The following is an 18,184-nucleotide window of genomic DNA, read 5'->3' on the forward strand; positions in this document are numbered from 1 at the left end:
AGGCTTAGTGTTTGGCTAAGTAGCCGTAACTGTTTTCACCAAAATAAGATATGTCTTCTCACATTTTCTAATTGCTCTTTTGACTTGTGTGTGGTTGAGTAAAGGAATGACCTCAGATTTCATTGGGCTTTTCAGACATATTTCTTGTTTGTCCTTAATCCACATCTGATGTGAATCGTAATCTATCTTAGGATTGTATTGATGCCTCCATGGCATTCCTAAGATGATGTCCACTCCTTGTAGGGGTGCCACTAGAAAGTCTCGTGTATCCTTGTAGGGTTTGATTGAGACTTCAAGATTCTTGACTTCTCTAGTGCAATTTGCTTCGTCATCAATTATGTGCACTTTCGCTGTCGGGGTCTTCTTTCTTTCAGGACACTCAGTGGCTATGTGTCCCAGCTTGTTACACTTGAAACACCTTATTTCTTTCTTCGGAAAAGTCCCACCGTTTGGCTTCGAAAAAAAATCTATCTTCTATGGTATAAAACCATTTTTAGATTTAAAGAAGGGCTTTTTATCAAATCTCTTTTTCTTATGGAAGTGTACATGCCGTTCCTGATCTTTTCCTTCTTTTGGAATCCCATTCTTCCTTTCACAATTCATTGCAAGAGAAATTGTAGAGCTCAGTGAGTGAGGATGAAACATGTTAATCTCGGCTCTCAGCTTAGACTTTAGACCTGCCACATACTTCCTTCGTTGATCATGCTCATAAATTTTCTCTAAAGACTTTAATTAGATCAACGTTTGCCAAAATCTATTAGTATATGTGGAGATCGTTTCCTTATCGAACTGCCTGAAAGTGTCCCATTGTTGTCTAGCTTTTGCTTTGAAATGTGAGGGAAGGAAATCTCGCTTGATGAGCTTTTGAAAAGACTTCCAAGATTTTGGTCACCTTTTACTATGCTTAGTGATGTTCCACCAAAGTGCAGCACTCTCTACTAAATGATTTGCGGCACATTTAATCTTATCTTTTTTAGAGAATTTCTCCCCTGAAAAATAATCACCTAGCTGACTGATCCAAGACAATACAGTGCGTGCTTCTTTCTTTTCATCAAAACTTTGAAATGAGAAAGCTTTACTACTTATCTTACTCTTCTTCCTCGAATTTTGTGCTCTCAGTGTGGTTTTGACTGTCCTGATAATAGTATCATCGTCAGAATCATCGTCGGATGACTCATCATCAAATGAATGCCTCTTCCTTTTCTTACCATTGATTTTCTTTTCCAATCTCTCCCTATGCTCACGCTCATCGATCAACTGTGCTTGAAGTGCGTCTAACTGCTCTTGGAGCGTGGGTGGTTGTGGCTGATGTGCCATGATTTTGCGATAAGTACAAATATAGCAGAGCGGAGAAAATAAAGATACTAAGTGTATGAGAATTAAACAGATGAAAAAGTGTGTTTCGAGTGTATGGCAAAAATGGATGGCGAAAAATAATGAGTGTATGAAATATAAAGCAAAAGAAATCACTTATCTCGCTCTTTGATTCAAAGGTAAAAAGGACTAGAGTGGGAGATATGTGATTGATGATGTCGCTTGTAGTCGTCTTGCACTCGACTGATCTCCAATTAATTGCTCGATGATTTCGTGGTTCCAAATCACCTTCTTGATTCGAGCTTTCAGATTTGGCAATGGTCCTCGCCTTGTCGAGCTCCGATCGCGCTCCCGATCGCGCTCCAATCGCCTTGTTGAATTTTCCTCTTCTTCTCCCCCTTAAAAAAAAAAAAAAGGGCCTTTGAACCTTTGGGGTCCCTTCCTCTCTTTTTTTTTATAAAAGAAGTCAAGGGAATCCTTTGACTTCGAAAGCCTGTGCTTCAATCCTCAAGAGAGCCGCAGACGCAAAAAAGACTCTCAATACCTCGTTCAAGCGGCACACGGATTAAGGAGTAGATTTTTATTTATTTATTTATTTTTTTTCGTGATGGTAGAAGACCTGCTTCCCTGTACTTCCATTCGAAAGTCGGAGTGCAAGAGTACGTGGGCCAAAATCTGCAGGCGGCTGCACGTTTGCTGACGAACGTGCGCAGAGGGAAAGAGACTTTCAAACTCTCTTAAGGCGACTGGCTGCTCGATTACTATAGGTCTACGATCCGCAGATGGGGTCGCACAACAAAAAGAGAGACAAGGTCTCGAAAGAGTGCTGCTTGGCTCCTTCTCCCAAATCTAGCAGCGTTTTTTGAAGTCTGCAGAGCTGCAAGACTACAGGTTACGGACTGTGGGATTGGGCAGAATTGAAGGAAGAGAGATTCAATGGTCCTGTGGCCCAATGGGTAAGGCGCCGGTCTATGGAACCGGAGATTCTGGAAGATTCTACAACGGCTGCTGGTTTGTGGCTGCAGTGAGGCACGCGCAGATGAAAAGACTCCCATAACTAGGGGTGGCTGCGCAAAAGGACGTATTTACTGAAGGCCATTCCGCACGTGATGATAGCGCTGACTGCACGAATGCTGGCTGGCGCGGATTTCTTTTTTTTGAAGATGCAGATGGGCGCACGTAGACCAAAAGAACCTCAAGTTCCCGAGGTGACTTCGCGGCTAACTGAGGAGTTGCGCAAGAAGAGCCGCATACCTCTTTCTTTCCGTGGGCTTTCTTTTTGAATCCACACGAGGAAGCTTCAAACTTTCTTTTCTTCACAAGAGCATGAACCAAGCTATGATACCACTGAAACCAGAAGGTAATTATCTTCACACGAATTCACCACTTAATCAATTGGAGTAAGAAAACACAATCACACCATGAAAACAACAATAGAATGGGTACAATCTCCCCCCCCTAGATGAGTGGCTCACGCTTCCTCATCTAAAGTATTTATGATATTTCATAAAAGCACCAAGGAGCCAAAATTATCCCTCTCATCCAAAAATGAGGGATTTGCTTTACATAGCCATCTTAGGGCCCAAAATGATTTATGTTTCTCAACAAAATAAATTGCTCAAACTTGCAATAATTAAACAATACAAAAATTGGCCCATGGCCATATATAATGCGTTGTGCGACACCTCAATCGGTACCCTCGCACTAACTCCAATCCTCGCTATGAGTTCCATCACCTGTACTCAAGCCACCAATTACATTAGTTATTAACAATCGATTGAAAGAATCACCAAATCAACCGATCCCAACACAACCGCGCTCAAAGCACAATAATCAAGCACAACATCAATAACACTAGCGACATCAGTATTAACATGGAATCACCCACAATACCGATCATCTAGTATGGCAAAACACAAGCTACTCAGGCGTCCCTAACTAACCACACAAAGTATCCACTAGGACCCCTGCCGCATTCGGTGCGCTCCTATGGAGTACTTTGCCATAGTCACACTCAACTAAAAATAATAATGTCCAAAACAAGATATATCATAAATATAATTTCCGTAACAATGATGCACCTAATAAAGTAATTGATTCAAACATCAAGAAGGGCAATGACTAAACTCAAATGTCAAAGTCAGCCTTAAAAGTGAATGTAGACAAAAGTAGATGCTAGGAAGCAGAAATGAAGCATAGAATTTGTGGAAGGACGAACATCTACAAGAATAGTTGTAATCAATTATTTTGAAATAATGAAAGCATTTGTTGGTCTACCAAAACTCTAGATGTAGTGGTAGTTTACCAAAACCTTGCATGTAGTGGTTAGGTTTCCAATTAGCCTTATTACCTTGAAAAGGTTATTGGATTGGCCCTTTTGAGATGGCTCTCTAAGATGCCATGTGTGCATCTAGCTATCCTTTGTCTCGAATCAGCATCTTGGCACGGTCCCTAGAGGCAGCACGATGACCATGCCCTTTGAATGGCCATCCCATGCTCTAAAAACAATGTGAGTTAACCTAAGATATGCGAATCCTAGCATCCATCGTGCCTGCTTTCGACAGGAGTAGGTGGTCCGCTATTCGTGTTGTGGAAAATTATGAAAATCACGAGAAGTTGTTAGAATAAGATGACGTGTTGCCCTCCCTGCGCCCTTCGATGCTCAACACGGATTGCATGCATACAAGTGGATGGGCTGATCGAGATCTCCTTCAATGGGAATGCTAGTACCATTGTTCACAAGAAAGCCAAAAACTATATACAATGAACCTGCAGCATTTTCATTTTCACATGTAAAGATTATTTTTACATTATGTTCTCAAATTTGTAAAGTTGTCAAAATTTTAGGCAGTTCGGTTCTATTTTAGCTAAAAAATCTGCAGATTCTCAAGTGAAAATTTTCAAAGATTTGTGAAATGTATGTTGAAAAACAAGGTAAAAATGTCAGTAGGAGTGTGAAAGGCCCTGAGATGTACGAACCCCCTCACCCTTAAAGTATGACAAAGTGTAAAGCCACTCTATGAAGGTACCCTTGTATGATAGCATTCATGTAAGCTGTTGCACAATTCAATAATAAGAGAACAAGGTGAATGGGATTCAACGGGCCTGCCCAACGAGGAGGAGAGATGAATGACCCAAAAGAGAATGATGTGCTAAACAAGCAGACGTGGCACAAAGCCAATTAGATCACCACAAAATGAAGATGCCAAATAATCACACAGGTTCTGAAAGGGCTTAGCACATGGAAAGAAATAGGATGGGAATGGGAAAAGGTGGTCCCAAGTGGTCCCATGCATATTTCTATCCTATTCCCATCCCACCATGTGCTAACAAAAAAGGAACTAGGGATGGGTTTAGGAGGAAGAGGACACATGGCATCATTTCATGTGTTTAAGAAGTGGGGACCTTGTGGGGACAAGGACACATGTCCTCCTTCCATGTTTTTGAATCCCTAGAAAAGGGGAACCCATTTTGGCTACGAGGGTCTAGAGGCCATGGTCCAGGATGGGAGAAAAAGTGGCTACTCCCATTCTAAATCCACTTGGTGTAGGATGGGAGTAATGATGACAAAAAGATTCCCATCCTAAACCCATGCTAGCCCCATCCATGTGCTAAGGCCGTAAGACCTAGCCTTAAGAGGGCAGGCTAATGATAATACGCAATGGTTGCGGTTGGAATGCCAAAAAAATATGTTTGAATAAGTGGCAGGGTTGGATGTGAAGAGTTTCTGAAATGCAAAGGCAAATGCATTTGTTAAACCAACGAACTGTGGGGATATCAAAGCCCCGTCCCTGCCTACAACAATGGCTAACAATCGTCCTTCCGCCGATTCTGCCTCCCACCAAATCTCAGAGTTGAAGAATGCTTCCAAAAAATCCACCTCAAAGATTACCATTATCCCTCCCACAGAAGTTCTTCCCACCGCCGCCAACCCTAATGTTTCGCTCTTCCCCCCCCCCCCTCCCTCCGAGGTCTCTCTCCCTTTGCATTTCATTTCCTTGTCATCGAAAATGCTTACGCGTTTCCTCGGAAAAATAAGCTTCGGGTTGAGCCCTGAAACAAAAAAAAAAAGTTAACGTTCCCGATGACCGTACTGTTACACATTACCGTCCCAGTCTGTAGCTGAACCAAAGTCAACCGTTGTGCTGTATTTCGCTATGCGAGTAGCACACTTTTTGACGAGAAAGGCATAGGGAAATTAAATTCATAGTCTACTATCATGTTTTCAAGAGGATCTATGAGTGAGTGTCTTGAGATTGTTAATGAGAACCTACATTCACAATCCGGACAATAATTTTGGAAAAGTTGAGCATTTACAAGTTGTATTTTGTGATTTTGCAGCTTCAAGCAAAGATTGAAGCTCAAGACATCGAAATTGCAAGGCTTATGTATTAATATATTTATTTCGTACAACTCTAAGTTAAAACGCAACCATTTTGTTTTCCTGGGGAAAAAAGGCAATCAATTGTTGTAAGAAAACGTTCGATAGTAAGAAATCATAAAGGCACTGCACATGAAATACTCACGTGTTCTTGCTGTCATGAACATTTATGGCAGGCACATGCTGCAAGTGCTTGCAGGGAGTGAAGGGCAAAACATCAGAGAAGCAAAAATCTTAGAGCTCTCAAAAAGGGCATGGCTCTTTCTCGTCATGCCTGCTGTTTCTATCATTATTAGGCTTGTGCATTTGTATTGTTTTACATATGCGGAATGAGATGCTGTGAATAACCAACATAGAAAACCTGGAATCTAGTTCCTGGTTGAAAATGGCCTGCATGCCACACTGCCATTTAGACTTTTTGGGAACCAACATCTCTTTAGCCGTCACTTGCTCTCCTTCCAGATTTCAATTGAATGTCTCTCGACAGTTTTAACATCAAAGGCATACACGAGTTGCTCATTGGCCCCTTTATCTCATCTGCATGATATAAAAGTGGAATTTGTTACCCCATGGGTATATTTGTTGGCCATGACTCTTAAGGCTTTTAGTGTAAAACTTGTGGTAGAGTCAAACTTGGAAGTTGCATGCTCACGTGATCGCGAAGTAAGGCCTTCTCCAGCCGAGTCCAACATTGTTTTCTATCTCATCCTCTGATCTGCATGATACCTTAAACATCCATGAGCAGGGGAACTTGAGAGGACTCTTCTGTGTTTAAAGTGCCTATGGGCTCTAGAAACATAACTAATTTTGATTTGACTTGATTCTTTTTCCTATATGAAATCTAACCACCAAAACCGTGAAAATGTTGGCCATCACCATGAGACATAATGTTTGTCACACGTAATTTTACTAATTATTTGGGAACTGGGGTACAAAGCTGACCAAAGTTTACTACCTATAGCAGAATCGTGATCTCAACTTGGCTTTAGAGAAAGAGCGACGATGTTCTAGGAAGTGGAAGTACCAGCTGGACTTAATGAAAGAGGAGGTATCATGCATGAAACTGACGTTCATCAACGCATACAACTACAATTAATGAGGCATTTGTGAGGCTTTTATTGATTAAAGCAGCTGTACTGAAATGTCCTCAGGTTCTGACCAGGAGATACTGTTTCTATTTCATTCCAACTTTTATTCAGTAAAATGGCTCTATATATCTTTGTCTCTTTGCAGCTATTGAAGCAGAAGCAAGAGGAAGAGGCGTTAGGGCTTCCAGCTGAAAAAAAGGCAGAGAAAGAAACTAAAGAAATCCAAGAATGGAAGGAAAAATACAATCAGGTAGAGGATTCTCACTCTATGCATACACAAAACCCAGCAAAATGACAAAATGCTTGTTGGTTATTGCATTAAAAGCATGACTGTTTAACCGAAAAACCTATTCATTATAAGCAACTGACAAAATGCTGGTTGGTTATTGCATTAAAAGCATGACTGTTTAACCGAAAAACCCTCAGTTTGTAGACGAATGCAAAACTACTAGAGGTTCAGGCAGCTCGATCGATGCTCAATGCAGAAGTGAGCAAGTTGCAACATGCCTTGCAACGTGAAGTTGGGGAGCATGTACCAATCTCTAAGGTTTGATCTGGACTACGAATATACATTTGCATCAACACATTTTTCATGTAATCCATAAAGACATTCTGTTTCGTTTTTATTAGATACAATTGTCTTATCAATCACGGGCGTAGGCACAAGGATTGTCCTCCCAGCCAACCTCAGTGGTAGTAAGCTCTCTATATCTTTCGCTACGTGAAGGCTTCTGCTTACAAATTCCACCAAGCCCCAAAATTCCCTAGATGGATCTAGTATGCCACATGTCTTCATTCTAAGGTATCTCCTAAATGCATCATTTACCCCTCTCTTGGGATAACATTGAATCATTTGCATTTAATGCATTCAGACCCTTTAGCCTTAGATCCACCTAGTCTAGTGCCATATCACCCTCACCAAGGACCTTGACTTTAATTCCTTTCTGATCATTTACGTAAAGCCCAACAAATATAATACAAACATTGATCCTCTAAAGGAAAACGTCGACTGACCCTTCCGAGGTCATGTTACCTCAACTTGAGCGTAACATTCCTTCCCTCTTCAGGCATCAGCGTCCTCGATGATAAAGTCTGGAAACACTCTCCGTAGCTGGTATACAGATTCCCAGGTAGCTTTTGATAGAGGTAAACCATGCCTTGCAACTAACACCGTGGGTATCCTCCTCCGATTGCGTACTTGCATTATTCCTCGGTCCAGGATTCTTGTTGGTTTGCGTCTTGCATTATCCTCTATCTCCTGAAACAAAACAACACCCTCGATTAGTGAGTCACCTGTATGCAAAAATTTCTTTAAACGAGAAACATGAAACACTGGGTGCACCTTACAACCCTGTGGTAATTCTAATCTATAGGCTACCTTGCCTATTCTTTTTAGAATTAACCATGGCCCACAATATCGAGGTGATAACTTAGCACACTCTCCTGCAGTCAAAGACTTAGAGTGCGAAGGAACTCTGAGAAAAACTTTTTCTCCTTAAATTCTCTAGCGGATTTGTTTTCATCCGCATACGCCTTAGTTCTATCCATAGCTTGGTGGATGTTAGCTCTCGCAAGTGCTAGCATCTCCCGCATCTGAACCACAAAGTTCGCGGCACTAGGTACTTTCTGAGGTATTCCAACTATAGTTGGATTCGTTGGTCTATAACCATAGTTCAGCTCAAACGGACTGAACCTTGTAGAGGAATGTTTTCTATCATTGTAGGCAAATTCTAACAATGGCAACCACTTGTCCCATGTATGTTGCCTCAATGACACATATGCTCTAAGCATATCCTTTAAAATTTGGTTGATTCTTTCCGTCTGACCATCCGTTTCTGGATGATTCCCACTACTCATTCCCAACTCAATCCTTAGTGTCTTAAACACCGCAATCCAAAAATGACCAGTAAATTTGACATCCTTGTCTGACACTATGGATTTGGGTAATCCATGCAAACGAAATATATGTTTAATAAACAAATCCGCCGCTTGCGTGGCACTAACAGACTCTCTAGTTGAAATGAAGTGAGCCATCTTGGTAAGACAATCAACCACCACAAGGATAGAATCATATCCCCCTTGTGTCGTAGGCAGACCTACAATAAAGTCCATGGAAATGCTCTCCCACCTACCTAGTGGTATTTCCAAAGGTTGTAAAAGTCCGGGTGGCTTCACCCGCTCTGCCTTACTTACCTGACACGAAAAACAATGTGTCACATATTCATGAATATGTTTTTTCATCTTTGGCCAAAAGAAATCTCATCTCACGAGATCATATGTCTATCATGGCATTGTTGACTGGCTCTCTGCCTGAGATCATTATGATTAGGTACTACTACCTTGTCATTTCTTTTTAGCATACCATCACTTATGGCATATCTTGCATAAGTTTGGCCTTTTCTGGATGCTAGGTCATCCTTTTCCCCGGGTTTGAATACATGAGCCTTAGGCCAAAGGCTCTAGACGAACTCGTCCACCTTTTGAGTTTCTCTAATCTCGGTCATTAGAGCACTCTCTAATACCGTGAAACTCATATTATGCATAATGCGTGACAACGCATCAGCAAGTTTATTATCCTTCCCTCTTCGGTACCGAATCGTTAAGTCAAACTCCTGCATGAGTTTTGCCCACCTAGCTTGGCGGCCTCTCAAGTCAGGTTGTTTACAAAAATGTTTCAGAGTATCATGATCAACATCAACATAAAAGTCTAACCCATACAAATAATGTCTCCATGTTTTCAAAGCATGGATAACAGCATACAACTCTAATTCATGAGTTGGCCTTTTTCGTTGAGAGGGAGAAAGCTTCTTGCTTTCAAAGGCTACTGGCCTTCCCTCTTGGAGGAGAACTGCTCCTAGCGCAATGCCACTTGCATCGGTTTAAAGGAAAAACGGTTTCTGGGGATCAACTATTTTTAACACCGGTCCTGAGACCACAGCTTATTTTATGGTGTTAAAAGTTTCATGTTGATTCTGTCCCCATATAAAAGGTACTTTATCTGAGGTCAGATCAGTCAATGGCGATACTATTTCGGAATATCCTTTGATATGCCTTCGATAAAATTGGACAAATCCCAAGAATGATCGCAAAGCGGTCAAACTTTGAGGGATTGGCCAAGTCAGTATCGCAGCCACTTTCTTTGGATCCATTTCTACCCCCTCAGGAGTAATTATGAATCCTAAATAATCAAGTCTTACCATACACAGTATAGTTTTCTTTTTATTTACATAAAGACTGGCTTTCCTCAAAGTACTGAACACTATTCTTAAGTGTTCGTGATGCTCATTAATACTTTTACTGAATACCAGAATATCGTCAATAAAGTCTACTACAAACTTTCCGATATACGGACGTAGTAAATCGTTCATAAGCATGACGAATGTAGCTGGAGCATTGGTAAGTCCAAACGGCATAAGCAAAAACTCATAATGTCCAAACCTGCTTCTAAAAGCGGTTTTATGTACATCCTCGGCTCTAATATGGATCTGATGGTAGCCACATTTAAGATCTATCTTACTGAAAATTACAGCCCCATGTAACGCATCTAGCAAATCATCGATCTGAGCCATCGGATACCTGTGCTTAATAGTGATATTATTCAATGCTCTGTAATCTATACAAAGGCGAAAAGTATCATCTTTCTTCTTCTTTAATATCACTGGCGAAGCAAAAGGTGAGAAACTTGGTTGAATCTGCCCCAGCTTGAGGTATTCTTCTAGTTGTCTTCGTACCTCCGCTTCTTCGGTAAAACTCAACCTATAGGGAGGTCTATTTACAGGTTCTGCCCCTGGGATTAGTTCAATCTTATGCTGAACATTCCGCTCTGGAGGTAATCCATAAGCTAACTCATCCCTAAAACAATAAGAGAACTCCTTTGTTATTTGATCAGCCAGCTTGACCATCTCTCCATTTTGGGCAACATTAGTGCTAGCCGAAGAATCATTAATCGGCTCTACCAATGCTGTACAAAGGAAAAAAAACTCTTCTTGAGCTTTTCGAATTTCCATTACGGAAACCAACGGTCCTTGAGGTATATCTTTTCCACCTCGTAAGACATACAGCACACCATTCATCTTGAATTGATAAATGTGCTTTTTCCAATCTATGGCTGGATTCTTCCTAGAATGCCAAGCCTTACCCAGGGCTATGTCTGCATGAGCAAGCTTTGTCATTTCAAAATCAAGCTTCTCAGCATAGTCCTGAATTCGAAGCTCTAACTGGGTAACCCTTTGGTCCCATACTTGAGTTGAACTTCCATCTGCCATTCTGATTGTATATGCATACTCAAATGGGCTAGTCTTTAGTTTCAGCCTCTTTATAAGCTTGGAGTTAAATCACTATTGCATCAAATGTCCTAGGTTGAAGAAGAAATAAGTAAGAGAAATAGCCTTAATAGAAGCCTTTTTAGGGGAAGAGGAAAGGAAGGTAATGATTGCTAAGTCATGGGTGGCTGAGTGTGCGCTACACTTCCGGGTGTCGATGGAAACTCGATACGAAGACCTTTGTATAAATGGATGCTGAAGTATGTGTGGGTGTGTATATTGTATGTGTGAGAGCATGTGTTTATACTATGGTCTATTGTATATTGTATGTGTTAGAGCATGTGTATATTGTATGTGTGAGAGCATGTGTGAGGAAGACATTATATGAGTAGATAGTGAATCTCTTGGAAATCAAAGTTGTCTCTTGAGTCCTTTCACCCTCTCTGTCCTTCCCTTTTTTCTTTCATCAATGTCACTCCAGGAACCAAATCACACCATGTATGAAAAGGCCATTCAGATCTAGAGAGAGAATATTCAGATCAACAGCCAAGAAATTATGTATGAATATGAAGAACCAAGTACAGAATCTGTCAATATATGCACAGGTTGGCCCACTTTAGGGGCCCTTACAGCTTGCTTGTTGGCCATCTAAGGATGGATGGGGGAGGGGCAGATTATGTTGGCAAATCTTTGTCTCTGTTCACTGACTGTTGTGTGCTCTTCCTAGAGATTCAATATCTTCCAGTGGATTGATGGCTAATGCACAAGGTGATTGATGACCAAAAGATTGCCATTGTAACCACCGAGTCTTATCTTTTGCCATCGAGCTGTATCAGTCCCTTGGACCTTGTAGAGGATGTTAAAGCCTAATGTCTTTCATAATTGAAGAAACAAAACCTAGTCTTTTGTCAATCTTATCAGTGGTGCAAAGAAGAGTGATTGGTCTCCAATTATTGAACAGGGTTTATTTTTTCCCTTGGTGGAATAAACGGGATCAAGCCTGAGAAACTCCTGGCCCAAAGATATCACAATCCCTTAGTAAGATGTCGGGAAAGATGATGGCCTATCAGATCCCAAAATTTTGCAAAGGAAGTGGTACAAGGGCCATCTCGCAACCTAAACATCTATCTAGAGAGTTAGCCTCATCAAACTTTGCCGAGGTCAATGGCTCATTCAACACCTCTATTGTGTGAGGTGTCACCACCTTGGGGATATGAGTCCAACCAAATTTCTAAGTTGTACTAAGAGCATGGTTGCTGTGTAGAGATCTAAAAGGGCTGACAGTCCAACCTCTTTAAAAACACTCTCGCAGAACAAGTTGACCTTTTGAATTCAAAAACTTTGTTTTTGCTGATTTGAGATTATATTTGGTCAATGCACGACCGCCTAGAGCATCTCGGAGTGAGGGGAGGCCTATGTTCCACTTGCTATGAATCTATGAATAAAAAGGGTCACTATTGCATCAAATGTCCCAGGTTGATGAAGAAATAAGTAAGAGAAATAGCCTTAATAGAAGCCTTTTTAGGGGAAGAGGAAAGGAAGGTAATGATTGCTAAGTCATGGGCGGCTGAGTTTGCGCTACACCTCCGGGTGTCGACAGAAACTTGATACGAAGACCTTTGTATAAATGGATGCTGAAGTATGTGTGGGTGTGTATATTGTATGTGTGAGAGCATGTGTTTATACTATGGTCTACACCCATAGACTTAATAGAAGCCTCTTTAGGGGAAGAGGAGAGGAAGGTAATGATTGCTAAGTCATGGGTGGTTGAGTCTGCGCTACACCTCCGGGTGTCGATGGAAACTGGATACGAAGACCTTTGTATAAATGGATGCTGAAGTATGTGTGGGTGTGTATATTGTATGTGTGAGAGCACTAGATTGGATTGAATTATGTGGGTGTGTATATTGTATAAATGGATTGAAGTATGTGGGTGTGTATATTGTATAAATGGATGTATGAGAGCACTAGATTGGATTGCATACTAGTGATTATAGATCATGTTGCTTGATCGCCTCATCTAGAGTGAGGCACCTACCCCACACAATCGCAAAGTTTGTAGTGAGGGGCTCTTTAGCTGAATTAGCATTATGATGGAAACGAATTAGTCTCCTTTTTGTATGTACAGCCGTTGTCAACATGCCTAATGGCAAAGGGATCCTAGTGTCTTATAGCAACTACTATCTTGTGAGGTTCTCTACTGATTTGACACATATTGGTTCTGCTAAGATGAAGCCCGGTTTATGTGCCATGTTGGAATAGGCACGAAGCTTACATACTCTATCACTAACTGAGCCTATACTCTACAGATTGTGGAAGCGTGAATGCTAAGGGATTAAAGGAAGAGAGATTCCTTTGGCATCAACAACTCATCATATTTTACAAATAACTATGATGGAAGTATGCTTACTACTATCTTTATTAGGGTTAGCCTTGGCAATTGCCAACAGACCACTGAATACACTTGTTGGATACCCTTAATGAATTGATGTGAACACAACATCTGGATCCTCAATGGAGAGGTTGTATCTGCTAAGTGAAGAGGCTAGGGTTTAACTTGGGTATGGCTTATGGCTGCAAACTGCTCCCACATAAGCACTAGATACGGAGAGGCTATGGTGGCCGTAGAGGCTGCTTAGGAAAAACTGATGGCTTCTGGCCGCAGTGCTGCTCTGATTGATGGTCCCAAATGAGGCCTGAGGGCTCTTTTCATAGCCTGATGCTGCGCCAAATCTGTCTGACTTGTAGGCAACTGGCCAACCCCAGCAAGCTGTTATACTGCTTTTAGGGACCTGAACTAGTCGTTTATATGCAAGTTTTAAGTGGGTAGATATTTTTCCCAGTTTGTTTCTTGTTTACTTAGATATACGTGTGGCATTATGCGTATCCTCTATGATATTATTGACCCATTCAATTCGACCATTACTTTGTGAATGATCTGTAGTAATCATATTTAGAGTAGTATCCAAGCTCTAAAAAGCAGCCCTTCAAAAGTGATTGTTAAATTTAATATCCAATCTCGACCAGGTCTGTGGACTATCCAACTTGATTTGCCCTCTATAAACCTCCTCCTGCCCCTGTACTCACTGCAGATTGGCTGGCAAGCTCTGCTTGCTCGTGTGGCTTTGTTGGAGGGTTGATCTGCCCCGTTTGCTGTTGTATATTGTAGTGGACGATACGCTAGTGTTTGCGATTGCCAACTGGACCTTCTACTGCTGTTGGATTGCTGCCATGCCTCCCATGGCTAAATCTAAGCCTTTACTGTTTGTGGACATGGCAGCCCTGAGACTGCTGGCCTGTGGTAAAGTAGATGGCCAGGGTATTCAAAATTGGAATAGAGGAGGGTAAGTCTGTAGACACTTGCTCAACGACTGGCAGCACCTGAGGAGCTGAGGAAATGGCGGAGTCCCCTTCCATTAACTAACCTACTATGCTATATTTTGAACAATGTGATTGTCAAATTGGGGCCTAGCCTTGAGATTCAGATTAGAGTCTCAGCTTGTCTTAGGTTTTCTCTCCGATCCCCTAGGCATGGAATTTGGGCCTTAGGCATCTCACCTTATCACTTTATCTTTGTGTCCTTGGATGGACTTATCACAAGTTGTATCAATGCCTCCATCTTGGCCTACATTTCATTTCCTTACTAGTGAATGCTATAAAAACATTTTGAGGCTTCGAAGGTGAACTTGATTTGTACCTCACATAGGTGCCCCTTTGAGATCGGTACCTTGTCAACTACCTCATTCACCTATGCCTCAATTACATGTGTATTTGCCTTGAGCTCCAAATTTTCCTTAAATGTTTCATCTTTATAGCCTGAGTGCTGCTCCAGATCTGAGCAACCAGGTCTCTGACCTGTATGCTTTTGGCCAGGGTCCAACCCCATCTGTAGCTGACCTGACTAGATCTGTGGGCTACCCAACTTGATTTGGGACGGCATGAACTCCTCATGCCCCTGGAATCTGCTGCAAATATGCTGCCTAGCTCTGCTTGCTTGCATGGCTGTATACTGTTGTGGATGATGTGGCAGCCTGCATGGCTACATGGACCTTTTTCTGCTGTTGAATTGCTGCTATATCTACTGTGACAGCATCTAACCCTGGCTGAGGGTTTGGTAGCCCTTGAGGCTGCCCTGTGGTCAAGTAGATGTCCACAAGCTATTTGATGCTCGCGACACGTCTAGAGCAGCCCCCTTATGCCTCCACTGTAGCTTGAGCTTTGGCATCCTATCCCTTTACCCTCTTAGAGTTTGCCCTTGATCCTCTTATTCCCCCCCAGGCTTTTGCATTTTTGGCGGGCTTTCAGTGGCATATTTCGTCTATGTTGCAACTGTTCTTGTTTCACAGATAATCTAGTCCCCCACACACATTGACGTACATTCTGCTAAACTGTGCTGCAGATTGCAGGATTTTTCTTTCCAAAATGTATTTCCATTTCTTTCCCCCATTTTGATTTCATATGAGTTGATAAAAGCGTGGAAGTGAAATTTTACAACGCATGTAATGTTTCAATTGATGTATGTGGGAAGGTTTTAGAAGATGGTGGAGATTGGAAGGGTCGCAGCCAACGGATATGTATATTAAAGGTGCATTCCTTTTAAATTGGTCCTTTTGAAATTGTATGCATAGTTTTGAATTTCTCACATGCGTAAACCAAAAAAATGTACTTTTGGGAAAGTTTGGATTTCTGCAAGTAGACTGCGATTTTTCCTTTTCATAGCTTCTTTTAAAACGAGTTGATGCAGGATAAAATAGCTGAGCTGAAGTCCAAATTAAAGAAGAGTACTGTTGATGAATCTGAGCATAATCAGTGTGAATCTTTTGACGCTGCTCAACGGAGGGACTACGAACAAATGGGCATAAAGCTGCTGGTTCGATCAATACCTTTTTACCTTTACAGTTTGATGACAAGCAGCAAACTTGAAACGTTGTCCAAATATCTTGATTCAAAATCCAACAAAGCAATTGACAAAGAATTGCCCATGTAAGAGCATGTGCAAGAAAGATAAGGCTACGATAGGATTAAATCTGATATTAGAACCCAGTAGGTAAAAAGTGTCACTTAAAAATTCAATGCTTGAGCAACCCCTGAGTTCAGGACCCTCTGCACGAAAGGTGACTTTTGAATGAGAAGCATTGAAGTACTGCTATACCCAAACCATAATGGGCCCTCTTCAACCATTATTAGGGCGTCTGTAAAATCTTCACTGCTGAATCATCTAAAGCATAAAATAAGTACGTGTGTCAGAAAGGAAGAAAAATATCAGATGTAGGAGAACAGATTCTGCAGAGAGTGTGATGAAATGCCTTGACAAGATCAATAGGGAATGCATGTGTAAGGAACCATTTAAGAAAATATCAACAATGGAGGTAGATTTTCTTTTATGTTGGGGAAAAGAGCACCCAAGGGTTTTACTCCTAGGGGGTATGAACGGCCGAAGATCTCCCTCAATCACAATTAACTAAATGTTGTAGGTAGCACATCAATTCCCTTTTATGTTTGGGGAAAGTCCACTTAAGGGTTTTACTCCAAGGGAAAATGAATGGCCGAATGTTTCCTAGAGTCACATAAGTAACGTCATAGGTAACATGGTTGTAAGACACGTTAAGACACAACACGTTAGACACGCTTCAGACACGAGTGTCTAAAGTGTCTTAAAGATAAGACACGTCATTGTAATAATAAATATTTAATTAATATATGTATAAGTATACAAGTGTACAATTTGCTAGCATAGCTAGCTGCTTGATTCTAGAAGTACAATAAGCTACACTTAAACAATGCAAGAAGTAACAATGCAAGACTCACTACTCAAGAGCTTGCAAGTTAAGAGTCACGACTCAAGAGCTTGCAAGTCATGACTCACAATTTTAAAGATTTAACAACATCATTAATCAATACACATAAATATCATGGCAACACTCTGTCAATCACATGTGACATGAATGCAGTATGCATCTCGATACATATAATTGAAAGGAAACTTTTGACTCTCAAGATTCATCCTAATCCGAATCTGCGAGGTCACTGCCACTGCTAGATCCGAAGTCACCATCAATGATAGCATGGTTAAGTCAAACTCGATGTTTGTTGTTACACCCAACCCACTTAAAAAAACAAGAGTGTCTAAAGGTGTCTTAAGGTAAGACACGTGTCTTAAGTGTCTTATCGTAAGACACGAGTGTCTTAACAACCATGATAGGTAACGCATTAATTGGACACCATTTGTTAGCATTCTTATCCCTTCAATGTATCGTGAAGTTGACCATTTCGTGATGCCCTTGATGTTTCCAGGCCTTTGACTTGCAGTCTTGCAACTTATATTTTACCATTAAGTTCATTTCATTGTGCAGTAAAGGCTCAGACCCAATGCCCATGCATGCATTTCACTACACCCGACAGTGATGCCCTTGATGTTTTGGGCCTTTGACTTGCAGTCTTACAACTTACATTTTACCATCAAGTTCATTTCGTTTGCAATAAAGGCTTAGACCCAATACCCATGCATGCATTTCCATTATACCTAAGTGATACTCCATGCGCATGAATGGTTGTGATGGACTCATATGAAGTGCGTTTAAATATATTTCTCATCACATCAAACAATGGTGCATGTTGCATAAGGCCTTGTGCATATTCCATTAGCATATTAATGATATATGATGATTTTATCGCATTTTTATATAAACTGCAAAAACTAGGGTGATAATTGTACTAAAGTAATAGGGTTCATCCTGTGCATAGATTCCAATCTCTCGCACAAGGGGGCATTGGTAGTAGTGGCACCATTGGATTTTTCACAAAGGTCCCTCTAATGGCAAAGGGGCTGCCTTTATGAGGAGCATGATGAGGGTGTGGTGGCATCTCTCAATCGGACTCATCCGGACCAGCCGTGGTACAAAGAGGAGTTCGAGTGTCAGCCCCTGATCAGAAGGTACACATGCTTGGACACGGTCCTCAAATCGGCAAGGCACAGTGGGAGAGAGGACATGCCTGATCCTTGGGAGCTTAGATCTTGTTCTAGAGGAGCTAGAGGAGCAAATTCATCACACTTGAGGGGAGCTAGTCTCAGGATAGAGGAGATTGGTGCAACCATCCTAGAGGTGAGGTGGCGGGAGGGGATCAAGGCGGCCCCAAAT

General features: G+C 41.4%; 1 protein-coding gene across 4 annotated transcripts in view; it reads left to right on the plus strand.

Moving 5' to 3' along the window:
* Positions 1 to 5,025: 5,025 nt before the first annotated feature.
* Positions 5,026 to 18,184, plus strand: part of LOC147894594 (uncharacterized) — a 44,989-nt gene continuing 31,830 nt past the window's right edge. The window contains exons 1-6 of one of the 4 annotated variants that reach the window (XM_087385127.1): positions 5,026 to 5,274; positions 6,651 to 6,743; positions 6,929 to 7,033; positions 7,217 to 7,330; positions 15,574 to 15,630; positions 15,790 to 15,915. In XM_087385127.1, coding sequence (XP_087241253.1) covers positions 6,732 to 6,743; positions 6,929 to 7,033; positions 7,217 to 7,330; positions 15,574 to 15,630; positions 15,790 to 15,915 — 414 coding nt within the window. In that variant the 5' untranslated portion in view covers positions 5,026 to 5,274; positions 6,651 to 6,731. Of the gene's footprint in view, positions 5,275 to 6,446; positions 6,847 to 6,928; positions 7,034 to 7,209; positions 7,331 to 15,573; positions 15,631 to 15,789; positions 15,916 to 18,184 lie in introns of those variants that run through there. The other 3 variants (XM_087385126.1, XM_087385129.1, XM_087385128.1) reach the window with 3 other exon arrangements.

Source organism: Dipteris shenzhenensis, chromosome 14 (assembly GCF_047967505.1).
Source record: "Dipteris shenzhenensis isolate YYH24624 ecotype China chromosome 14, Dip_SZ_1.0, whole genome shotgun sequence".
In the NCBI taxonomy this organism is placed as follows: domain Eukaryota; kingdom Viridiplantae; phylum Streptophyta; class Polypodiopsida; order Gleicheniales; family Dipteridaceae; genus Dipteris; species Dipteris shenzhenensis.